Source organism: Chiloscyllium punctatum, chromosome 1 (genome assembly GCF_047496795.1).
Source record: "Chiloscyllium punctatum isolate Juve2018m chromosome 1, sChiPun1.3, whole genome shotgun sequence".
Lineage (NCBI taxonomy): Eukaryota > Metazoa > Chordata > Chondrichthyes > Orectolobiformes > Hemiscylliidae > Chiloscyllium > Chiloscyllium punctatum.
Window position 1 is genome coordinate 8,748,568 of NC_092739.1, and position 27,202 is coordinate 8,775,769.

At 39.1% G+C, this 27,202-nt stretch overlaps 1 protein-coding gene across 3 annotated transcripts in view; it reads left to right on the forward strand.

Moving 5' to 3' along the window:
- Positions 1–1,259: 1,259 nt before the first annotated feature.
- The window catches only part of nr3c2 (nuclear receptor subfamily 3, group C, member 2), a 321,123-nt gene continuing 295,180 nt past the window's right edge, over positions 1,260–27,202 (forward strand). Inside the window, exons 1-2 of one of the 3 annotated variants that reach the window (XM_072567406.1) lie at positions 1,260–1,704; positions 3,961–5,761. In XM_072567406.1, the coding sequence (XP_072423507.1) occupies positions 3,978–5,761 (1,784 nt within the window). In that variant the 5' untranslated portion in view covers positions 1,260–1,704; positions 3,961–3,977. Of the gene's footprint in view, positions 1,705–2,664; positions 2,947–3,170; positions 3,293–3,960; positions 5,762–27,202 lie in introns of those variants that run through there. The other 2 variants (XM_072566818.1, XM_072567476.1) reach the window with 2 other exon arrangements.

The window sequence follows — 27,202 nt, forward strand, 5'->3', positions numbered from 1 at the left end:
GCCATTCAATAGAGTCAAAGTAAGAGAAAATAAGAGGAGAGTGCCTCACCTTCCGTCTAGGAACCCTCCATCCACAAGGGATGAACTCAGATTTCTCCAGTTTCTTCATTTCCCTCCTCCCCACCTTGTCTCAGTCCCAACCCTCGAACTCAGCACCACCTTCCTAACCTGCAATCTTCTTCCTGACCTCTCCACCCCCACCCCAACTCCGGCCTATCACCCTCACCTTAACCTCCTTTCACCTATCGCATTTCCAACGCCCCTCCTCCCTACCTTTTATCTTAGCCTGCTTGGCACACTTTCCTCATTCCTAAAGAAGGTCTCATGCCCGAAACGTCGATTCTCCTGCTCCTTGGATGCTGCCTGACCTGCTGCACTTTTCCAGCACTACATTTTCAGCTGAGAATGAAGTTAGCCCAGCTAAACTGAATTTAAAGACTGCAAGGCCAGACTGTAATGAAATAATTGCTGTTGTTAAAGAGGACACAGTTTATGTACAGTTAAGGTATCTTCCCACAAAAGAAAGGGAAGAGAAACAAATTTGGAGGTTCTTGCTTGACAAAAAATGGAGTAAACTGAAGCATAGAAAGTTTCTGAATGATGTTTCTGGTTGACAAGTGAAAATCAATATGAGTATCAAACGTTCAGAGGGGAAGTTAAAAAGTAATGACAGAAGTAGAGAGAACATGAAAAAAGACCAGCAGCTAAAATATGGCAAAGCAAACATCTTCAATGGGCACAACAATTGTAAAAGGATAGTAAAGAAAGGTTGCAACTAAGAACCAAAAAGGGGAATTACACATGGACGCAGAAGGTATGTTTGAGGTTCTATATGAGTACTTTGCATGTGTCTTTACCAAGAAGAGAGAGATTCTGTCAGTCATCGTAAGTAAGAGGCAGTGAGTCACTGGATCAGCTAGTGATAGAGTTGGCAGACTGTCACATCACCCTCTACTTTCCATCCAAAATGAGGGGGGAGCAGAGGGTAGAGAGAGAGAGAGACGCAATAAGGTTGTAAGAGTAGAAGTATAGAAGCAGAAATGTGAAGAACAACCATAGGAAGATATCAGTGAAACGTAAAGGGGAGTGGGGGGGGGTTGATTATTTAATACTTTACTTGTGGCCTAGATATCGTATTTTAAATTTGCGTACAATGTTTTGCGAAAGAAAGGGAGAAGATCCGGGTGGTTTTGCAATGGTAACGTTCCCACTGGTTCCTTAGTGTCAGCGGTTTCCCCCTTGAAGTGAGCCCAGTGCAGTGTCAATACAAATAGCCTGACGTCAGGACGGCAGCAGAAACAGCGGCGGCGGCAGAGCCTTGCAATGTGAGAGTAGCAACGTCCGAGCGCCTCACCACCCAGCGTTGCAATAGAGAGAGGGCAAAAAAAAAAGAAAGGGAAGGACTCAGGCAAATGTGCAATGGACAGAAACTTTCCCCTCTCTGACGATTCCGTTCGCGCTGTGTTTCGCGAACTCGGACGCTTTGATTGCCGAGAGGGAAATCAATTCAGAGGACACGTAAACCAGCTCGTTCGGGAACCGAACCCGTCAACTGCGTGGATTGAAGTGATTTGATCTGTACTGTAGTCTTTCTTGTTTTTTTTAATTTCTAAAAAAAATAAAAGTGTTGCATCTCGAGGATATTTGATCTTTTTTGCTATACTCTCCCCTCCGACCTCATGTCGCAATGAGTTGGATGTGAAGGTTTGTGCAATATTTATGTTTCTGCGTATCTACTACATACATTTATTTATTTTTTTTTTAAAAAAATAATAGGCATTAAGCCAGAGTAGCAGCGGTTTCGTGGTTCGTTAACTTGAGTGCGGCTGACAAACCCTCGATGATCTGTCCGCGACCGTTTAAAAATAAAACCTTGGGAAAGTCAGCCCGTCAAGTGAGGCGTTGCGCAGATTGACCTTTCCCTGGAGAAACAGGATTTTAAAACGTGCATCGCCTCTCTCCCGACACCATTAGCTCGGGCTTTCATTTCATTAAAAAAAAACCTCACAACTTCAACTTTTCTCCCGTGACGATTTAAGGACCAAAAAAAAAGAGAGAAGGGGGCGGGGAGGAGGGGGAAACAGATTCTGAAAACCGCTTTCTTCATAGAAAGAATGCAGATACCACTCTAGTGTCGAGAAAAAAGCTTTGCACGAAAATGGTGGTTTTCACTTAAGCGTTTTATATATATATATAAAAAAAACTAAAACCTTCCACCAACCAAAGGATAATCGTCGCGTTTTTTTTTAACATTGCGTCAGCCGGGTGGAGTCTTACCAGATATTCTCCCCGCACCCTTCCCCGCCTCCTTCCTGACAATATATTTAATATATTTTCAGTTGCAGCAGTTATATTTATTGGAGTGAGCGTCTGCAGGTGGCTCGAGCACGCTCTCACAGTCAGGTTACGGCGGGAGGGGAGGGAGGGTGACGGTTGGGCGCGCGGCCAGTGGACGGTTGGCTGCGACCCGGGGTGGGTGGAGGGGGGAAAGTTCACCGGCGCTCAGGCTCGCTCTCGCGCTCCCTCCGGAGCCCCAAGCTCGCGACTTGCGGCAGACCTGACACCCCGCCCCACTCGTTCGGGCTGAATGACAGACGGTCCGTCCGGCCAATGAGAGCGCGGGCGCCTCCTTTACCCCCTCCCCCCCCTTCCCTCCCGTGTGCTAAAGGGACCGGCCCCCGGGGCGCCCGTGGCCAATCAGCGCTGCCGGTGGGCGGGACGCCCCAGCCACCCTCTCCAGTCAACGAGCAGGTCCAAGAGGGGCGCCCCTCCCCGAATCATTCCCTCCCCTTTTCTGCTGAAAATAATTCACTCACTCGCTCACAATGTATACACTGCATGTATATTTTGAGCAACATCATGCCTCCGTGTTCTAGCTTTGATGTGAATGGCCCTGCAGCAGGCAGCTGAAAAAAAGCTGTCAAAACGAGCCGTCTGAGGGCAGGGGTGAGTCGCAGAAAACAGCGTTAAAATAAGGCATCGCTGACAGTTTAATTAATGTTTTTGCTCCGTTATTGACAAGAAGACTGGACTTGTAATTGAAGCCTGCAGCCGCCGTCTGTTCAGCGTTAGGGCTGAGGCGAGAATCACGAGTGAGACGAAAGGATTGAGAATGTAGACTGGAGAGTTAGGGCGAATCCAGGCGGTCCGGCAGGAACGAGCCTGTGGATTTGCAGAGTGCCCTGGTGCTACGGTTCACTTGGTGTAAACCTGTCAACCAGCCCGGGGATTAACTGGCTCTTCTGCGAGGAAAGTGGGGAGAACAGTGGTCCCTGCCGTAAAATCCTCCAGGGTACTGTTGGACAGGAGTGTTTATGTAACATTACACCTGACGCGAACTGTATTGTCGAGTTATTCAAACTTTTGAGCCGCAAAAGGAAGTAAAGTTGCATAATTTGAGAATAGAGTATTTAGTAAGCTTTTGTTTTTCGTGGTTTTGTCTTGGTGCACATCATCTTTTGCTATTAACCTCATAATTATGTTTCGAGTCGGAGTGATGTACACATGTATGCGTGTTTAAATATTCTCCCTCTGTCATCATCTACATTGCAAAATAATATTTGGCTTCACTATGTTGTACACCAGCTGCATTTTTTTTTCACTTGCATTAAAAACATTCTAAATATCAGGAATGCCACTTCATTAATCTCACAATTATTCGTTTACAGCTCTTTCATTAACAGGCAACTTTCGATAGATTATCCCGAGTTAATTACGCACTCTTGCCTCAAAGTCAACGCTATATAGAATGCTTACTGTCTGCAACGAATGATTAAAGTTTAATTCTTAAATACATTAGGATATAAGTATACATTTAATTTGGATTTCTTAATATGTTTGCTGTCGATTAATACAAATTGTAAGTTTATTTTATGAATTATTATTCTCGCACAGATATGTTTTCTACTTGAAATGGAACAGAGTCTATTCTTTTTAAAATACAATTCAATTGTGTTGTAGGTGTTAAAGAAACAGCAATGGAAACCAAAGGATATATTGACTACCCTGAAGTAATGAATATTGGAAGACAGTGGAGTCTAAACAAATCGACCTTGAATGTTGGAAGAGATCAGAATGATACCTGTGACAATAAGACAATGACTGTCCTCAATGTTAGTTGCATACCTCCAGTTGTGAAGAATGGTGATGGAGAAAGGAGTCAGGAGGTCTCTCCAGTCCTTCAGCATCAGCCTCATTATCAAGTGCAACACCAAGATCAGCACCTTGGTTTTTTTGCTTCAGATCCAAAATGCACTCTAGGATCTGCTAAAGAACTCTCAAAAACTGTTGCTGAGTCTATGGGTTTGTATATGAATTCTGCAAAAGAAATGGGGGGTGAGTTTAACTACAATATGCAACCTGATCAAATGGAGGGAAGGTCTAGCAATATTACAGAAATTGGTGGACATGAACTGAACCTTCAGGAGGAAAAGGTTAATGCTATCGTATTACAGCGAGGGATGAGACGATGCTCCTCTTCCTCAAGCCCTGGAAGAAACAGTCAGGGTTCATGCATCTCTAGCCCTGTAAATTTTAATAATTTGGGGTCTTCAGTGTCAAGTCCTACTAATATTAACTCTTGTGTCCCTAGTCCTGCTAAAATAAATTACTTAGCTCTATCCAGTCCTGATACTGTTAGCAATCTGGGATCTTCCATCTCTAGCCCTGACAATATCAATAATTTAAGTGCTTCTACCACTAGCCTAAGTGATGTTCATTGTGCTATCTCCAGTCCTATTAAGATAAATAGTGTCAGCATATCTAGTCCTAGCAATATGAACAGTTTGGGCTCTTCTATCTCCAGTCCTGCCAATATCAGTAACCTGCATTCTTCAGTTTCCAGTCCCAATAACATGAGCTCTCCTCTTTCTACTCCTAGTAATCTTGCTTCTCCTCTTTCTGTATCTGCTAATAATAACATTTTGTCTAGCCCTAACAACAACAGCATGGCCTCTTCTGTCTCCAGCCCTGCTGTAAATAATCTGCGCTACTCTACTTCTAGCCCTGCTGCTGAACCAAGAATGATCCTCAATCCCAATCAGAACCCAAGAGCAGGAAATCAAAAACATGAGGAAATTAAAGTATTTAAGGATGAAAAAACAAAAGATGAATGCTTAGACCCAGGACCAATTAACAACGTCAATCCTGCTCAGTTTATGAAAACTGAAGTAGACAGTGATTTTGGTGGGGCATGTTTTCTTAGTAGAGGGAGTTCAGACTTATCTAATACAATGTTCTCAATGCCTCTAAAATGCGAGATGAATGAAACCACTTGTCTGAACTCAATGTATTCTAGTCAAGTTTCAGATAATCCTTGTTCAGAAATTGCACATCAATTGATTGATGCAAAGGCAGGTTATGGAGACACCTTTGACCTTTATGGGGTTTTGGGGATCCCCACATCCTCCTCTAACTCTAGTTATGAACATGATACATTTTTGCAACCCAACCTGACAACAGTGATCAAACAGGAGCCAAATGATGAAGGGTACTGCCAAGCCAATTGTTCAGTTCCATCCACCATCATCGGTGTTAATTCAACTGGACAATCATTTCATTACCGAATTGGAGCCAGTGGCACAATTTCTGTGCCTTGCCCTTTTATGAGAGAACAGCGAAATCAGCTTTTGAATTTAATTACTCCTGTATGCACTGTTCTTGGATCTTGGAAGTCTCACCCTGTCACACCACAGAGTTCCATATCCCCGGGAAGAAATGATGGCTACCTACTGCAAGGATACATTCCTGAGAAAATGTCACGGTGAGTTCTTGAATCTCAATGTATTTTGTTCAATTAGTTCAAATTGGTGTTAATCTGTAATCTGGAAATAATGCTGCCATGTTGCTTATACCTTTAATTAGTCAGTTATGCAGGAAATGCCATGTATGTTATTTTATTACTTAAGGCAACTCATTTGTATTTTTGATGTTGATATGTGCCAGTTTAGGCAGGATGTGCCGTTGCCCGTGCAAAATTGCTGTACTAGAAAATTATAATTTAGAAATTCCACTTAGAAAAGTATAGCATGTAACTATTTTCCCCAATAGTTTTACATTCTTGCATTATTAGCTGTTTTGAATATTTTAAGCTACTATTATACCTTCTTGAGGCAAATGGAATCTTCTGCGACTCAACATTTTGCTTTGATAAATTTGAAACGTTTTATGCAGTGAGGTATTTTGACCTATGTAGAACAAATCTCCATTTATGATATGCATGGCATTGGATAAATTTTAAATGGTTATCAGATGGTATGAAATAATATATAGAAACTGAAAATTTGGCAGTAACATGATGATAAAAACTTGAAATGCTTTGTTGCAAAACAAATGAACTTCGAAAACTTCAGGTTAGGCATTTTCTTATTGATTCAGTCAGACGTAGCAACAAGTTGTGGTTTCTTGTGTGTTTTCAGACTGCTTGAATTGTTAAATGTTTTGAGGATGGTTGCAACATATGAGTGGAACACAGCTAAAACAATTTTTAAAAACTATTCAGGTTCTTTTCAGTTATCCAATGGTAAATAAGCTGAAGTATGTAATTCAATCTCAGCCTTCTGATTCCCATAGTTACTTAGGATTTATTTCATTGTTTATGTGTCAGAAGAGCCCGTTGATTAAACTGCAATCCGACAAATTCCTGCTGGTTAACTATTTCCTTATCATTTCCAGCTGCTACATGTCTCTACTTTGCAGGAAACATATTTGAGGTAATCATCCAGATTAAAAATAAATAATTAAAAATACCTCACAACAATATTATGGAAGTATATACAGTTGTTTCTGTAATATACCTCCTCATATTTAGATATTACATGAGTTTCTAATTTACTATGTATGAAAATATTCTGTAAACTCAATATCATGGTGTTTTAGCACGTTATTGGTTTATCATGATCTCTCCACTTCAATGAAACAATTGCATGTGTTACAGAATGGACAGCTTACCTTTCTGCCAATTCATCCACAACTAACAAGTACAGTAATGTTGAATTAATGTGCTGTTCAAGTTCATTTTAATTATCCTTTACTATTTTATGTGCTGACTTGATTGACATAGGAGTTGACATACATCCTTGAAGATAGGTTGTTTGAATTAAGTTGCATTTCAAATTATAATTTTAAGATGTTTACTGTTATTTTTATATATGTATATTCAGTTAATTCACAGAAAATATTTCCCTAAGCTCTAAATAGTCAATTCTACATAGGACTGTTTTTAAAACAAAATTGTATGTTTGTATTTGATAATAGTTTTTAATTTTGCACGTGACTATAGAACCAAGCAATATTGACATATATTTGCCTCTGGTTCAAAATTACATCAGAAGTGCAAAGGATTCAAGAACTCTAAGTTCAGGATTCGTGACCCTCGACAACGAAATAATATCAAATATTATCCTTTTAAAAGTTGCAATTTCACTTTTCAAAATTTTATATTTATGTCAGTAATATTGCCAACGATGAAATATTTTGGCTTGTTGACTAGAAATTTGGGTGACAACTTTGCTGAAAGTCTAGGATCATTGCTGATGAGTGCTGTTGTTTTAATTCACTAATGCTTTGTAAATATCTTGGTTGTTTACAGTTCAGGGTCATAATGTGTATCAATAAATTCATTCATATTAATATATTTGGATAATTAGATTTTTTTTCTGTGACAGAGAACAGCTATGGTGAACAGTAGTGTTCAGAAGTTACCGGTTTTCTGATTGACAGAAATTAACATCAAGAATCACTGAGGGTAGTTGTAAATGTTCAATCTTGAACATTAAATTTAAATACCTCTGTATTCTGCTGCAAGTACAGCATTTTATAAATCTTGGGCTCTGCTTCTGAATTTCATAATTATGTCAGTTAATCAAGCAGCTCTTGTTTTAAGAGGTTTACATGTCTCATCATCAAACTTGTAAATAGTAATTTACTGTACTTTATTTTAGTTTTAGATTTCAGGGAAAAATTCTGTTTGATAATAATTGTGCAGAACAGTGATGTATGGTGAGATTATTTTCTTTGCAACATTACAGAAAGTAAGACATTTGCTACTCAACACACAATCTTTTTAGCAAAACCCGTAAAACCATTACACAGAGGGAAATCATTTCTGGTAAAGCATCCAAAATATCCTTGGTTGACATGCTGCACTTTCATTTCTTACGTCTAATCTTGATTCATCACATTTTTAATGCTTCTATTATCGTTGTCAAATTTGTTTGCAGTTTGTCCTGATCAAAGTATTCTTTAATTATTTTGGGTTGAATGACCTCCATGGCACCAATGGGACAGGACCTGTTAGCACAACGTGTAAAATGATAATTTCCATAGATATCTTGTTGCAAAAAGTTAATCATGATGCCAAGCAGTATACAATTTTGAACACAGCTGAATAATATGTCATAATTGAAATTTTATTCTCAGTGGCCTTGCCGTGATTCTCACATTCCATAAATTAATTAACAAAGATACTAAGGAAAGGGGTGGATATCAGTGTCACTTTGATTCCCCAGTCACAGTTTTAAACACACATTTCATATAGAGCAGACAAATACACATTAAGGATTCCCTGTACTTTAATTTAGCTTGTTTTGTAAAATAGTAAAATACTTTTCTAAAATCAGCTGTCTTGTTGTCTTTAAATGCCAATTTGCAATAATCTGTTGGTTGTTTTGTACTGTTGAACTCATGTTTATAGGAAGTGAGCTGATACTGCCTGATGTTAGTTCACAGCTTAATCATGTTTCAGACAGAGGTAGGGAATAACTCCTAATAGTTTGCTGGCAGAGAAACTCAAATGTAGCTTGTTTTAGGTTCTGAAGGTCTCATGCGATATTTGTAGAAGTGTGCCTCAGTGGAAAACAGAGCAGAGGTGGGGAATCAGCCTTCAGATGAAGTAACAGTGCTGACACCTTTGTTTTTTTTAAACCTAGATTGAGTGAAAAGGGTGGGCTATCATGGTCAACCTATTTCTTGGATTTCTTTCCACTGGTTTTCTCAGTGAGTGAAAACTCAAGTGAATGCGATTTGTTTTGCTGAAAATTATATTTTATGCTATTCTTATACAACTACTTAATACATTCCTTTCCTATTTTACCAGAGGCGTTACCCCGCTGAAAATCAAATGAATGTCAAAGAACTATGTTAATAATTTTACAGCTAATGTCATAAACTATAATTGAAAGGATCATATATTGTAACTGAGTCATAGTGAACCTATTTATGGCAATATTATTTTTGAGAAAAAAATATTTAGTAGTTCTAGCTTGTTTGAATTTAATTAATTGATTAGAATTATAACCTTTTTAAGTTAGCAAAAGTATTAATTTCACTATTTTGTAAATGTAGGCTGCCATGTTACCAACTTCCAGCTAGGCTTTATCTTGAAAATCTCTGAACTTAATGATTAAATTCATGAGGCTGTTTGTTTCTCAAGTAGACTCAATCATTGAGACACAACATGAAGTTGACTCCAGCAAAAGAGAAGAGCTCTTGTGGCATAATGGTAATGTCCCTACCTCCAAGGAAAAGGTTCAGTTTCAAGTCCCATCTGTCCTTGGTGGTGTGTAATATTTGAAACAGATTGATCTTTCTTTTTAAAAAAGTGAAGTGGGAGAAGCGATGAACAACTGGTGCACAAAAGTTCAGTACAGTAGGATCAGTCTGGTTTTCCTACCCAACTGAGGGAGTCTGCACAACACACAAAGTAAAACTGAACGTTTTGTTTGTTTTCTTCTCCCACTTCGTTAACCAGCTATGAAAAACTATCGAATTGGCAACTCATTCTATGTGGAAATGTGACAACCAGTTGCTGGATAACTTGACCTTTAGTTAAGGGAACGGAGGGAATAAATGGTAAAAATATATTCATGCCCTTTTGCAACTGAATAATTTTAATATTAATGTTGAAAATATGAAAAATAATTGTGCAGTTTCCAGTACATGTATGCAATCGAATTTATAAAATAAAACTTGTGTTATTGCCCGGTGATCTCCTGAGCATTGTCATCTAGTTTAGTCTTGCTGCTTCAGTAAGATATATTACTAAATCTATGCCTGTGAAAGACTTTCTGCTGAATTTTGTATTTTTTTAAAAAAGTATTTTTCATTCAATCTCTGTGCACATTTCTTCTACCTGTGCTGAATTATTATATTCTACATTTGATAATTTAGCTTTCAAAGTGTTAAAATGCCACAAGTGCTGAGAGTTGTAGTAAGTGCCACACATTTCATGGTTAATGATTGTGATTAAAAAGGGAGTGATTTTAGATTTGATAATTAGTACTGTAGTTCATGAGCATTATTTCAGAGTAGATGCTGCTTAAATTATTAAGTGCTTCAGCTGGAGCAATGGATTAGATCTGTTGGCATTATAGTCCTGCCTAATTGCTTAAATTGTCACACTGAATGACAGAATTTACATGCCAGCTCTCTGACATAAAACATTTTTGTAAGAGTGTTTATAGAGATATGGAAGTAAGTAAGTGTAGATTGACAAAGAATCAGATTAAGTTAAACGCTTGTATGTAGCAGGATTTTTTTTTTCTGGCTGGTAACACTGAAACTACACCATTCACTTGGATTTTATATCAGGTGTGTTACAATTTCAAATTTTATCTTTTAAAAGTAAAACTTGCATACTTGTTTACATGTGAGTACAGTTCTATATATTGATTTCAGCACAGCATTTATGGATTATAATTGATCTAATGGGACCAATTTATCTGTATTTAAATGCATTTGTTTTGAATGCCCAGGATTTAACATGGAGGTGGTGGTCCAGCTCTCTAGTTGGAAAGTCAGGACGAGCCTAGAAACCAAAACCAGATTTTATGGTTGTCAGGCTATTAGATTACTTACAGTGTGGAAACAGACCCTTCAGCCCAACAAGGTAAAAACAATGACTGCAGATGCTGGAAACCAGATTCTGGATTAGTGGTGCTGGAAGAGCACAGCAGTTCAGGCAGCATCCAAGTAGCTTCGAAATCGACGTTTCGGGCAAAAGCCCTTCATCAGGATTCCTGATGAAGGGCTTTTGCCCGAAACGTCGATTTCGAAGCTACTTGGATGCTGCCTGAACTGCTGTGCTCTTCCAGCACCACTAATCCAGAATCCTTCAGCCCAACAAGTCCATACCGACCCTCCAAAGAGCAACCCACCCAGACCCATTCCCCTACATTTACTCCTTCACCTATTACTATGGGTGATTTAGCATGGCCAATTCACCTGAACCTGCACATCTTTGGACAGTGGGAAGAAACCGGAACATCCAGAGGAAACCCACGCAGACACGGGGAGAATATGCAAACTCCACACAGACAGTTGTCCGAGGTGGGAATTGAACCCAGGTCTCTGGCGCTGTGAGGCAATAGTGCTAACCACTGTCACCGTGCCGCCATAGGTGTCTAAAGTTGCAGTTTCTGCTTTGTCAAATGCCTAACAAAATTTCTTTCCCAGAGCTGTCACTGGGAGCAGTGGTCACTGCTGGAACTGCTATCAGAACCAGCAAGGAGTATTCGGCAGCCAGAATACTCAGTATGTAGGGTGGTCACACCAAGCCCCAGTTGATGGTGGCCAGCAATCAAGAGGCTGGGATGGTGTCCCGGCTGACGTTGGTGCCCCTCATAAGACACAGGGTTTTCTATGCACCTGTTGGCCTTACTAAGTGGTCTAGATTCCATCCAGAGCTAGTAGTTGCAGGAGGAAGCCATTAAATGGCTACTTACAAGGCTCAATTGGCTTAAGGGTGAGCAGGTTATGTAATACTGCTGGTAAAATTCAGTAGAGGCAGGTAGGTGATAGACATAGCACTCCCACTTGAATTTACAATCCCCTGCCCCATCCCACCCTGTCTGCTAGCCTGCTCCTGGATCTTGCTTTAGAATAATGATAGTTATCTGATGTATAGTAGAACACAGGTATTTTATACAGGTGCTTTACCTCTGGCAAATTCATGTGACCTCCTGGAGGTGACACGTGTACTTCTGGTGCTGACTGATTTTGACAGATTTCACGGGACAAAAATAGCTAGAATTTTCTGTTACGTCAACATGGAAAAGCTTTGCAAGCCAGTTCACAGAAAGGTAATCAAGCAAAAATTGACTTTTTGTCAGGGAAGGAGATATTGAGAGACGATGTAAAGCTTTGTTGAAGAGATGCATTTTAAAGAAATGGGGTGAAGCTTGATAGAGATGCAGTAAAATGTAGAAAGGGAGCTCCAGAGCAGAGAGCCTGGCCATCGGATGGCCAATTATGGTACAAAAGAAATGGAGGATCAGAATTGTTGGAATTCCCTAAGGCAGGTCGGCTGGCAGTAGTCATAGAGGTAGAAACAGTGAGGCCATGAAAAGGTTTAAACACACAATTAGAATTTTAAATTTCAATGTTTTGATCTGTGAATCCAAACTTTTGAAAAAATCATGTTATTCTGCAATATAAATTCCTCTACCCCCTCTCTTCATCCACCCTATGAACATTTTAATTTTCAAGCTTTTATGTGTTGTTCAAATTATCTCAAAGAGGGAGTTTTTTCAATTGTGGCTGTAAAGCAATAGGTCACTATATGATTGTTATACCCACTGTGGGCCAAATATTAACTTTATAGGATTATTTACTGCTATTTGATTTACTATATTAAGATTTAGACATTAAACTTCAATTACTTATTGAGCTTCATTTGGTTTCCTTTAGGTATTTTTAATAAGCAATACTAATCATATTCAACTGGCTGCACTTGCAAAACCCAAAACATGAAATCTACTTTTAGGTGTGATAATGTTATTGGGCAGCCTTGCTGAACAATCCAAAGTGAGCTAATAGTTGCACTATGAACCAATTTAAGATAATCAGTTGAGCTCTCAATGTGGGTCATTTACATTTGTTAGAAGCAACATACATTCTTATGCAGGACCCAATTATCTGCTAACAAAATGAATCATTGAACACTCTTTTTATGGATCTGCCTGGAGCTTAGGAGTCTGTAATTTTCTATTGCTTTCTTCTATCAATCAAAGTCAACCTGCAACCAATCAGAATCCTTTGCTCCTGTAATATAAATTGCTGTTTTTTAAAAAAATTGGCAATCTACTATATATGCTGTGAATGCAAGATGCAAAGCTTTGGCAACATGTCTCTCTTTACAGTAATATTTAGCTTGAAATAGGGTTAGAGGTGGGATGGCAAATTAGATTCGCATTTGGCATTGGACAGAATCACTTCCAGTCTAATTTCCCAATTGCTGCTAACCTTGAAACCTGCTGGTGATTGTATATGTACTCTCAGTTCAGAGTAACTTTGCAATTTGTAATTTTTGGAGACAGCTTTTATGTAATATCTTAAATGCTTGACTCTAAGTCTGAGAGGAAAATAATTTTTTTTGCAGGTCCTCTTGATAAAATTTCGATTCAGCATGTGTTCAAGCAAGAGAAGCAGGGTTATATATTGCTTTAATCCTTTTGAAGCTTGATAATAACTCTTGCATTTCTGTGGAGAGGGGTGGCAAGAAGTTTTTTTTGAAAGGGAAACCTTGAATCAGGAGACTTGCATTTGGAATACTTGAATTTACCTTCCAATCTTTAAACCTAAAATACTTGCAACAATAACCACTTTAGAAGTGTAATAGCATGTGCTTGTAAGCTCAGTTTTGCTAAGTTGATCTAACAATTGGATATTTTAGCATGGCCAATGAACATCCTATGACAGCTGGTTTGTGATGCAACTGACGACAACAATTTGTGTTCAGTTTTTATATGGCTGAAGTTACCATGTTTTCTTAACCTCTCCCACCTCTGTGTGTGTCTGTGTGTGTGTGTGTGTGTGTGTGTGTGTGTGTGTGTGCTTGTAATGAGAGAATGGATAAGAGTGACTTTACTGTTTACATCCCATGGTCTGATATTTTAACTGAGACAATAAGCTATTTTAAATAAATATTTCATTAAAATTTAAATTTCAAACTTGTAAGTTTTTTTTTGGCATTTACAGCACAACAATAATTACATATCTTGTTACATTTACAGTGATAATCAGGTAGTAATCATACAGCAGAAAAAAAAACTATCACAAAAAGTAAATGTTTTTAATTAGGGTCTAATTTGCCAGCTGTAAATAAGCTGATTTCAAAAGACATGACCTTAAAATAACTGTACAAATACATTACTATTTATGTTGGTGTACAGTAGTCAGCTTGTTGGTAAATTATACAAAATTTCAAACTTAAAATTAAAGTTTTTTTTCTCCCAAGTCCCTACCAGCCCTTTAAAAAATTTAAATGCTCAATTTTAAGAACTGTTCAAGACTCACAGGTGGACATGTTTAAATGGAAACTCACAAGGAGGGATTAGTTTTATCCATGAGGGATTAATTTTGTCTAGGAACGTATAACTATTCTGTGGCCAGAGCCAACTTCTAGCATGCTGCTTTTTAAACTGGCAAAAAAAACTTTGAAAACTTAATTTTTGTTCAGTGTAATTTGCCTCGGAAATTTCTTGTTGTTTTTATGCACCAGTTTGAGTTAAATGAAGAATTTACACTGAAATTCACATGCAACCCAATGAAAAGTACAGGCTCACTGTGTTAAAGTTAAATAATAAACCAAACCAAAGACCATTAATCCATCAATTTTCATTGAAAAGAATACAAATTAGTTCAAATTCTTTCCTTATCTTCCTATTCTGTCACTTTCTGCTTCCACATGTGTAGCTAATATCCTCCAATCTTGGCAACATCCTTTTTTTTCTCGATTAGATTTCCTACAGTATGGAAACAGGCCTTCAGCCCAACAAGTCCACACTGACCCTCCAAAGAGTAGCCTGCCAAGACCCATACCCTTACTCTATATTTACCTCTGACTAATGCACCTAACAATATGAGTAGTTTAGCTAGCATGGCCAATTCACCTGACCTTGTGGAAGGAAATCAGACCATCCAGAGAAAACCCACAGACTCTGGGAGAATGTGCAAACTCTACACAGACATCTTTTCTGAACCATTTCAAGTTTCACAACATCCTTCTGATAAGAAGGAAACCAGAACTGCACACAGTATTCCAAAAGTGGCCTAACCAATGTCCTGTATAGCTGCAATATGATCTCCCAACTCCTATGCTCAATGGTCTGTTCAATAGAGGAAAGCATACCGAATGCTATCTTCCCTATCTTAACTGCCTGTGACTCCACATTCAAGAAACTATGAACCTGCACTCCAAAGTCTCTTTGTTCAGCAACACTCCTCAGGACCTTAATGTTAAGTGTATAAGTTCTGTCTTGATTTGCCTTTCCAAAATGCAGTACCTCACACTTATCTAAATTAAACTCCACTTGCCACTCCTCAGTCCATTTGGCCCATCTGATTAAGATCCTGTTGTACTATGAAGTAACCTTCTTTGCTGTCCACTACACCTCCAATTTTGGTGTCCTCCACAAACTTACTAACTGTACCTCCTATGGTTACATCCAAATCATTTGCATAAATGACGAAAAGCACTGGACCCAGCACCAATCCTTGTGGCACACCACTGGTCACAGGTCTCCAGTCTGAAAAGCAACCCTCCATCACCATCTTCTGTCTTCTACCTTCAAGCCAGTTCTGAAACCAAATGGCTAGTTTCCCTGTATTCCATGAGATCTTACCTTGCTAACCAGTCTGCCATGAGGAACCTTATTTTAAAGGGGTCCTAAAGGGCAATTTTTCACGCAGAGGGTGGTGTATGTATGGAATGAGCTGCCACAGGAAGTGGTAGAGGCTGGTACAATTGCAACGTTTAAAAGGCATCTGGATGGGTACATGAATAGATAAGGTTTACAGGGATATGGGCCAAGTGCTGGCAAATGGGACTAGATTAGGTTAGGTTATCTAGTCGGCATGGACGAGTTGGACTGAAAGGTCTGTTTCCATGCTGTACATCTCTATGACTGATTCAAATGAGAACCTACTCCTATGTCTTTGTTAGTGGTTCTTTGTGTTAGCTTAAAAGAAGAGCAGGAGTTTTCCTGATTACATTTTCAATATTTCAACACTACCAAAAGTAACAGATATGCTGATCATTTAATTCATTGGTTGTGTAAGGTGGGTGTCCTGTTTGCCTACAAACCAAAAATGACAATAATTATTTGACTGTGGAGTGATTTTAGTCATTTTAAGAATATGCAAACTATCCATAAACACAAGTTCTTTCTTCTTAAACCTTTCCCCATTGTTTTAATTTAATTAGCGATTGAATCTGATCTTGGTTTTGTTATGCAATGATTAGTTATCTAAAAAGTGTTCAGTTTATTGCTCTACTTAACAACCGACAAATGAATTGGTTGCAGAGGTGGAATACATTGAAAGAAATCATGTAGATATCAGTGCTTGGAGGGGGAAAGGCTACCCTTGATAAGTGATGAAACCCAATGATATCATCCAGCTGTGCTTTCTGCGTGTGCCAGTGTACCTTTATCTGCACTGTCCAAAGCTGAAAACTCTATCACCTAGAAGGACAAGAGCAGCAGGCATGTGGAGCAGCATCACCTGAAAGTTCCCTTCCAAATAATAAATTGCCATTTGTCCACTAGTTGGTCACTGTGCACGAAGTACTGTTATGTCGCACTACAGCAGTGAAGGAGAGTGGCTCAAGGGTAGTTAGGGATAGAAGATAAATGCTGACCTAGCCAGTGATGCTAACAGCCCAGGAAGAAATGAATAAAAGGACAGTGCACCAAATGGGATACAGAGGTAATTACCAAACTCCGCAATAACCATTGTTACTGTGAAGGATTAGAGGTGCCAAGTACAACATTGGCTTTTTTCTTAGATATCCAAGTAACTCCTAGTTTCCTGGGACTTGTGAGCATCAGACAGGCATAGTAGCACAACTTAATTGAACTTTGTAAATAACCTATGAAGATTATCCCTTGAGAATGTAAGTGTTTACAATCAGGGATTGTTGATTAATCTAGAGGGATTTTCCATTTAAACTGTGTGTAATGTAAGTTCAGGGTTTTAAGAGTTCATTCTCAAAAGCAGTAGCATGTTTTTTTTATTTAGAAAAAAGGCCTCACACATCCAGCAGATCAAGTTGCATTTGGAGAGGGTACAGATAGGTTGACATTTCAGATGCATATCTTTAATCAGAACTGAGAGACATTGCAAGCTAATAGCATTTAAAAAGAATAGAAAAAGAAGAGAAAATCCTTACAAAATATTTTTTTCTTTCACATGATGTGATCATCACAGGCTAGGATAGCATTTATTGCTCATCCCTAATTGCCGAGAGGGCAGTTAAGCATCAATCACGTTGCAGGGGGTCTGGAGTCTAAGGTCAGACCAGTAGTTTCCTTCCCCAAAGGACACTGATGAACAAGATTTTTTTTTCACAAAAATAGATGTGGTCATCATTAGACTCTTAATTCCAGCCTTTCATTGAATTCCAGGACCCTGGGACATTACGTGCATTGCTGGATGAACAGTCTAGAGATAATATTAGTACAGAGGAACCTCAATTATCCGTAGGACATGGGCAGGCAGTATTTCGTTTGGTTAATCAAATGCCGGATAACATTGTTAGCCAAGCATCGGGACCTTGTCCGGATATTCCGAAATTCGGTTAATAGCATGCCAAATAATCGAGGTTTCTCTGTACATATAAAAAGGTTAGAACAGCCAGTGAAAGCAGCTGTCAGTCATTATAAAAGGAGATTATAATGTAAGGCTGAATTTTACCAAAACTTAGCTAAATGTCAGTTTCAAAGAGTTTAAGGGAGGGTTCTTCTCTCTAAGCTCGCTGCATCTGTAGAGGGAACAGACAAGTTGACATTTGAGGTGCATACCTTTTACCAGACAATATTACAGGCGAATAATATTTAAATGGAACCAGAAAAAGGAGGGAAAAATACATAGAAGAAAAAGCGTAAGGATAGAATGACCAGTAAAAACATTTGAAAGCTGTAAACTGTTAAATAATAGTAGAAATGATAATAAGCGAAGATAATTAGTACAAACATAGCTGAATTATACTGAACAGCAGTTGATTTTCAACTTTGAGGAATTTCATGGAGGATTTCTCTCCGAGCTCTAATGCATTATTTTGCACAATTCTCTGCTGCTAACTTCAGTTTGTATGCACCATACCTATACGGTGCTGCACTTGTGCTATTATGTGCTCACCAGTGGCACATGTACTTCTCATTGCTGGGACCTTTTGAGATTTTTGCTGCTGTCACCATTTTTTTAAAGCATGGTCAGTTGTTGCCAGCGATGAATAGCCCTTTGCAATATACATAGTGGGAGGGAAACCAAAATAACAGCTTCTGAGTGCACACAACTGGTACTGGTAATTCTTCAATGGAAATAGAAGCTCGTATTTGGAAATGTATTGTTACTTTACATCACCATCTGTCTAATTTGAATATCATTGTAAATGCAGTTTAGGAATTAAGCTACTCAGGCTACCTGTCCTTAGCGCTATGCTATCTTAGACTCCTGTCTAAGGGAGTGCTACTCTTTTCTGAATGCCCAAAATAGCATAATATCTTGTCATTTTTCAATTTGGGAGAATAATTTGTTAGAAAACCTTCAAACAGTTGAAAACATTAACTATTAATAAACAACAACAAAAGTAAAGATAAAACAAGCAAAACAAAAGCTGCTTTTTCCTCTGGGACTAAACAGGGCCTAGTTGCCTCTCAAGCAACAGCAAATTTGCAGCCAACGAATGATTACTTCAATCAACTAACATCTATTGAAGTGGGTGTCAATTGAGAGCTATCTGATTTGTTGTGCGAGATGCTCTTCTGCTGTATCACACTTAAGGTGATGTTCCTTCTGCTCAATGTCCTCCCCTTCCTCCCCTGAAGACTGCAGCTACTCTCCCACCTCTTCAGCATCCATTACATCCCTTCTTTGCCTGATCCAGTTGTTCAGGGCAGAGCATTCAAAAATTGTGTAGCATAGTCTGTCTGCCCCAAATTGATTCAAAGATAAGATCCTAATGTTCAGAGGGCTTTCATCTGCTCCAGAATGGTTCTGGGGGAAGAATGGGTTACATTGCATCTATGCTTAGCCTCAGACAGCGGCATGTATAATAAAATTATAGGCCTTCAGCATGGCAGCTCTCATGGTACTGATGATCACAGATCACTTGTTCACCAATGTTAGCAAAGCCCACTGCTCAGGCTGTTACACTGACTTCATTGGTCTTCAAGGATTCCAATAAGTGGTATTATTACAAGACTATTAATCCAGAGACCTGATCATGTTCAAGGCACCTGGATTTGAATCCCACTGTGGCAAGTGGAGGAATTTTAATTCAAGAAAACTTCAGAAATAAGAATCTAATGATGACCATGGAATCATTGCTGATTGTCAGGAAAAACCCAACTGGTTCACCAAACAAAAAAGAACCAAAGAACAGTAGGTGCTGGAAATCAGAAGCTGAAAATAGAATTCTTCAGAAAACTCACTGGATCCACAATGTCAACCCAGCTTTCTCTCTGTTGATGCTGCCAGACCTGCTGAGTTTTTTTCCAACAATTTCTGTTTTGTTCTATCTGACAAAAGCCCTTTAGGGAAACAAATCTGCCATCTTTATCTGATCTGGCCTACATGTGACTGTAGATCCAGAAAAATATGCTTTACTCAACTGCCCTCTGGGCAATTAGGGATGGGCAGTAAATACAGGCCTAGCTAGTGATGCCTATATCCCACATCCCATGAATGTTTTGTGACATTATCCTGCGATGGCAATATACCTTACTCATCTGGAGGAAATGACATGGAAGACAATAGACTCTGACCCTCTTGTATGTTCTCCGTTTCCTGAGGGGATCCTCAGCTATACCTCCTTTATATGCACACTTTTTGGCAGCAATTGGATGTTCTTTCTGATCCTGGGCTTGCTGGCACATTCATTCCTCCTCAATTTCTCAGCAATAATGAGAACCTTATTCTCTTGATCTTGCCATGTTTTTCCAACTAATTTGCTATTGCCTACAGGGGTTTCAGGGGCTGGGAGAATTCCACTCGTAGTGAGAGAAATTTAAAGAAATTAAAAAATTTAGGAAAGTCTAGGATTTTATGACAGATCAGAAAGACAATGGTGGCAAATATAAATAGGAAGAGAAAAGCTCCCAAAATAGAGCAAACTCCCAACAATCCAGTGATCCAAGGCAAGGAAATCAGAAAGAACCTGAAATAGTAAAATTCTATCTGTGAAAACGTAACTTCATTTAAAGAGGTCGGCAGTTGCTATGCTGTCATACATCCACGTTTGAATAGCTTAGGAGCCTTTTTTCTTTGACTCATGCATCCAAAATAACTTATTGAGTGAGATACTAGTGAGTTAATGAAACAATCCAACAAAGAGGCAGACATCCTGCAGAGGAGAAGATTAGGACATATTTTAATTTGAAGTTGGGAGTTGTTGGTATTCATTTGAATAACAAATAAGTTTTCTACCAATACAGTGGTTTTAAAGATAAATATAAAATACATTATAAAATATTGGCCCAGTATATGCATGTGTTATCAAATGTATATATATATATATTGTTTTATTCTTGTATAACTGACCTACGAGGCTTAGACTGTTAATTGGTAATTGACATTCATAAATGGGTGGCATGGAGGCTCAGTGGTCAGGTTCGATTCCTGCAATGGGTCACTGTCTGTGTGAAGTTTGCACGTTCCTACGAATCTGTGGATTTCCTGTGGGCTCCAGTTTCCTTCCACAGGAAGGTTAGGTATACTGACCATGCTAAATTGTCTGTAGTGTCCAGGGATGTGCAGGCTAGGTGGGTTAGCCATCGCGGATGCAAGGTTATGGGGAGTGGGTGGAGAGGTTTGGAGGATCAGTGCAGACTTGATGGGCTGAACAGCCTCTTTCCACACTGTAGGCATTCTATAATGTTTATGCCACAGAGGTTTCAAGCAATGACCACCTGCAATGACCATCTCCCCATGATATTAAGTGGCAAAACTATTGTTGAGTTCCCCTGTCATCAGTTTCATAGAGTAGCCACCACGGCTCAGAGTCTAAATAAGCCAAAAACAAAGCTACCTGTGTTCATCTAAGTCTGAGCCCTGTCATAAATTGTGCAGTGATCACTCTTGACTTCCCAGAGACAATCTATTATCTACAAGGCAGAAATCAGGAGCATGATGGAATGTTCCTCATGTGCCTGGATGAATGTTATTCCAACAACACTCCAGAAAATGGACACCATCCAGAACAGTAACTTGATGAACACACTGCCACTATATTAAAAATTGATTCCCTCCACCACCCGCCTACTGTGGGTGCAGTAAGTCACTGAGGCTTCTTTGACAGTGCTTTCCAAACCTGTGAAGTCTATCACTTAGAACTAATGCAGCAGTGTATGCATAGATCACCATGATGAATTCCTGCAGCATTGTGATTTGCTGTCTCTTCATTGTCACTGGTTCAAAAACCTAGAACCCTTCCCAGCAACACGACGTTGCATGTACCAACACCACATGGACTGTTGAAGAATATGGAGAAAGTGAGGACTGCAACTGCTGGCAATCAGAGTTGAGAGTGTGGCACTGGAAAAACACAGCAGGTCAGGCAGCATCCGAGGAGCAGGAAAATTGACGTTTTGGTCATAAATCCTTCATCAGCAATTCCTGATGAAGGGCTTATGCCCGGAACGTCAATTCTCCTGCTCCTCGATGCTGCCTGACCTACCATGCTTTTCCAGCACCACGCTATTAGTTGTTGAATGTGGCTCAGTACCACCATCTCAAGGGCAATTAGGGATGATCCTACATCCTGCAAATGAAAAAAAAGTAATGTCCAAGAAAGGTTATATTTGATTTGGAGATGCCAATGTTGGACTGGGATGTACAACATTAAACATCACACAACACCAGGTTATAATCCAATAGGTTTCTTTGGAATCACTAGCTTTCAGAGCAATGCTCCTTCATCAAGTGGTTATGGGGTATAAGATTGTAAGACACAGAATTTATCGCAAAAGTTTACAGTGTGATGGAACTGAAATTGAAAAAGACCTGGATTGTTTAAGTGTCTCATCTTTCTGAATGACCATGTTGGTTTCAGTTCTTTCATATGTCAATCCCAGAACTTTTTTAGTTACATTCTCAAGTGAACTTTACCAATAGGTGCCATGTCGGCCCAGATAATACATTGAATGTGTGAGACAGCCTGATCATTGTGGCACAGACTGATTCTAATCTAAAAAAGGGATTTACAGCATCTTACATGGATTCATGAGGTTTTTGAGCAAAATGAAACATAGGACACCTTGACAACAATCAACAAACAAAAAACATGGGAAACACTTGGATTGTATGATTTGGAGGTGATGTGCCTGGAGTTATCTTTCATTCCAAAGAAAGGCCACTGAAGCTAGAAAACATCAAGGAAGACACCAAGGCATCCCCAGTCCCTACAAATATTAGTGAAGCTCTTAAAATATCCTTTTTGGAACTGTAAAATCATGAGCTCAAGATCCTAAGAAGAGGGACAGTAAGTTTGGAAACTTAGGTCAGCAGAATCTACCTGATGTTCCAATTTCTGTCATCTCCTACTGTCCATCCATTGCTGGTGTTTTACTCCGCTCAAGGCTAAAGAAGTGAACTAGGTCAACCATGCACAGTTCCAGTGAGAGCCCTACAGAAGAAGAATATCAAACAAAATAGCTAGATGTTAATAGAGATTTAGGATTTCTTGCTGGACCCTGTATTGTGCAGTGAATTTAAAAATATTTTAAAAACACTTGGGTCATACATAAGATAAAGCATAACTGAAGGGTTAAGTTGACATCCCAAACCAGCAATTGCTATAAAATGATCAGAGGGCATGACTATATCAAGCTGGCAATTTGGTTTTTACAGAATCTTTAAATGGTATTTGATTTGCAAGTTTGGGAGAAGACTATCTCTATTAGCTTTGGCAAAATTCTGAATGCATTCAAAGGTCCTCAATTCATTGTTTGCATGGAAAAAGCAAATACTGTACCTTTCTTTCATTATGGAATTCAGTCGAAGAAGCAAATACAAATTTTGCACCTTCTCTTGGCTGATATTTCACTGCATTAGTTTCTTGATGCACTTACTGTCATTGAGATGTTAAAACAAGACCCTGGTCTGCGTGTTGAATGAATAAAAAAGATTCCATAGTGCTGTTTGTAGAACAGTTCACCCTTTCGATGTCTTGTCTAGCAATGTTCTCCGATCCAGGATCACCAAAAACAGCTTATTATGCATCACCTTTGCTTTCACATTGCAATCTCATTGCCTGTCATGATTGTTTGTAATTCATCCTTAAAGTGTAACTCATTGACTTTGTATACTTTTCAAACATCCTGAGGAAATGTAATTTCTGTTTTCCCTTGCCCTTCACCATTGTGTTATATTACAGAACTTATTGGAAGTAATTGGTTAATATATAATATGTAGATTGTTGTGTAGTTAGATTTCCCAAATATTTAGCTGCAACCATATAGCATGTGTTCAACATGATCTGCAACAACTCATCATCACTGTCTTTTACAAAATCATGTAACAACTGTTGGACCTTTCTCATCAGCCGAGAACATTAAGAAATTGTGGGTGCAATCTGCCGAAATGTTCTGCCCATTCAAATGCACATTAGTGATTACCTAATGTTCTCTCTCTCAGCAAGGTTAGCTGTGCAATGTGTTTGCAACTTTTGTAAAAATGACCTTTACATACTCATGCCTCATTTGACAATTATTTCCAGTTGAAAGTCATTTGGACACCTGCTTCCAGCCTCTTTATAGTGTCTGTGCGCTATATGTCACTACGAAGTTAATGAAACATTTATGAAATATTGAAGTTAATGAAATATTCTTTTCCCTCTTGCATAAAAGAATTCCTCTTTATGAAATGTAACAAAATCATAAATAGGATATGGTATGTAATCGTTATATTGCTGAAATAGTCATCTACAGATCTGGGCTAATGCTGTAGAGAATTGAGAGTTTAAAGGATTCTAACCCGTAGACTGTAATTAGTAAAAGTAGGAGACAGCATCTCTTCCATGATAATCCTGAACACCGGTACCCTGCAAGGCTGTGTACCTCTAATGTACTCTTTATACACTCTCAAATGCATGGCCAAATTCCACTCCCAATCCATTTGCAAGTTTGCTGACGACACCACCATTGTAAGTTGGAGCTCAAACAATGATGAGAGAGTGTGCAGGAAAGAAATTGAGTGCTTAGCAGAATGGTGTAAAGATAACAATTTCTCCCTCAACGTCAGCAAAATGAAGGAACTGGTCATAAATTTCAGGAAGCAGAGTGGAGGGCATACTCCTCTCTGCATCAATGGTATTGAGGTGGAGATTGTCGAGAGTGTCAGGTTCCTGGGAGTTATGAGCACCAACAATCTGTCCTGGTTCACCCATGTCAATGTGATGGTCAAGAAAGCACAACAATGCCGATACTTTCTCAGGAGTTTAAGGAAATTCAGAATGCCCAAAAAGATTCTGATCAATTTTTACAGATGCACCATAGAGAGCATCCTATTTAGAAGCAACACACGTGGTATGCACCTGGTCTTCCCAAGACTGCAAGAAACTATAGAGAGTCGTGAACACGTCCTAGTCCATCATGTAAAGCAATCTTCCATCTATTGACTTTGTCTGTTCTTCCAGCTGTCTCAGGAAAGGAACCAACATAATCAAAGACCCACCCCAGTTATAATATCTTCCACCTGATGGATGAGTGTGAAAGATATAAAAATTTTGAATACACATACGAACAGATTCAAGAACAGCTTCTTCCCCAATGTTATCAGAGTTTTGAACGGATCTCTCACATGTTAATGTTAATGTCAACCTCCCTCTCTCCCTCTCTCTCTCCCTCTCTCTCTCCCTCTCTCTCTCCCTCTCTCTCTCCCTCTCTCTCTCTCTCTCTCTCTCTCTCTCTCTCTCTCTCTCTCTCTCTCTCTCTCTCTCTCTCTCTCTCTCTCTCTCTCTCTCTCCCCCTCCCCCTCTGCATCGTCTCTGTGGCAGTATCACTGCACTCCAGGTACCAATTCACTTTAGATGGTGTGATGTGCCTGTAGAGCATGCACAACAACATGATTTGCAGTATTTTGGTACATTTGACAACAAAAAGTCAAAACAAACACAGCAGCTGGAGAGCTCAAACTCTATTAAATAAATAAATCTAAAATTAAAAATCTACTGTCACTTTGGTGACTGAGAAACTGTGGCAAAAGCCCCCAGTCCACTAATAACTGTTAAGGAAAAATAATCTGCCATCATTATGTGATCTGACTGTGATTGCAGACTCTTAGCAATGTGGTTGACTTATAAATGCTCTCTGAAATAGCCTTGCAATCAAAGCACTTGTATCCTAAGCATAATTAGGACCATAAATGGTGGCCTAGCTTATGACATCATATCCTAACAAGGATATGGAGTGTATAGAAAAAACTTCCCCAGTGGAAGAATTCAACTGCTTTAGTGTCCATGCAGTATTATGTCTGAAATGTGTTGGGCTGCCCTGTTATCTCCCATATTCCCTTTTGCTCACTGAAGGTAACAGATTGTTATATATGACAGCGATTTTGAAACCCTCCAATTTATCTCAGTTTGGCAGGAAGAGCCAGCTTAACTATCACGGCACTAAGATTTATTCTGGAGATTGTAATGGCTCAGACTTCAATTGCTGGAATCACAGAAAAACTGTCAACTCCCTCCTAGGAGAAAGTGAGGAATGCGGATTCGAAAGATCAGAGTCGGCAGCTTCCGAGGAGCAGGTGAATCGATGTTTTGGGTATAAAACCTTCATCATGCTGTCTGACCTGCTGTGCTTTTCCAGCATCACACTCTTGACTCTGTCAACTCTCTCCCTTTATTCTGACAGCAACTTTGGTTGACTGAACATATTTGCTGAGGTCTTTTCAGAAAGTAATCAATGATTTGATATGAGCACCAATTTTTAATGAATTAATATTCATTAGTCAATATTAGTTAAAAGAAACAGTGATAAATATACCTTGTTAATGATTTGTAGCTGAGGTTTTAAAGTGTACTCAATCAGAAAGACTATTTAACAATCTCATGAGCTCTGAAAAACGTTTCTTATATTCGTGAAGTAACACTTGTTATCATTCCATATTAAAAATGATTTTTTAAATTAGAAAGATTAAAAAATGTATAACATTTCAGCTTCCAACTTAATACCTTCTGCACATTCTAAATTTTAATTTACAGTCTTCAAGATTATTGAGAAATGACAATAATCAGTGTGTTTTACTTGCTATTTTGCTAGCTGTGGAATTCTTTAATCTTTTTGGCTATTTGATCTGTACGGTGACATCACTGTTGCTAAATGCTAGACATTCCTCAACTTGGCACTAGATTCAAATTAAAATAGGGGAAGATAAATTCACAACACAGTGACCACAGTGTCTTTTATAGGCAGCTTTGTTTGAGATCAGCGGTGAATTGCTGGTGCATAACTAATACTAAAATGTTATATTGGCATCTAATACAAAATTATCTCATTCTAAATTATCATAATTGCTGACAAATGGGGTTTAGATAATGTTAGGTAAAAGAGGAATGAACAGAACAGCTATTGCAAAATAACAAGTAAATGTATATTAATCAGCTACCTCCTAGAATTACAGCTAATAAACTGTGAAATTACAGTAGCATAGGGTCATTCTTCTTCCACAACAACGTACGTCCCTATATACTATTGTGTGGCAGTGGTGATGGCAGCCAGTAGAGAAGTTTTTGTTGTAATGCTATTCTGAATGAATTAAGTAGGAGTCTTGTTTATTTGTACTTGTGGTATAAGCTTCAAGGCAAGGCCAGCATTAATTGCCCATTGGTAACTGCCCTTAGCAGTTGGTGTTGATGTGTTTTCTTTGAGGTATATGTACAAGAACTGTGCTGTTCAGGAGCAAATTCCAGTATTAATCCAGCGACAAGGAATGATGGCAGTATAAGATTAGATTGCTTACAGTTTGGAAACAGGCCCTTCGGCTCAACAAGTCCACACCGACCCGCTGAAGCGCAACCCACCCAGACCCATTCCCCTACATTTACCCCTGCACCTAACACTATGGGCAATTTAGCATGGGCAATTCACCTAACCTGCACATTTTTTGGACTGTGGGAGTAAACTGGAGCACCCGGAGGAAACCCACGCAGACACTGGGAGAATGTGCAAACTCCACACAGTCAGTCGCCTGAGGCGGAATTGAA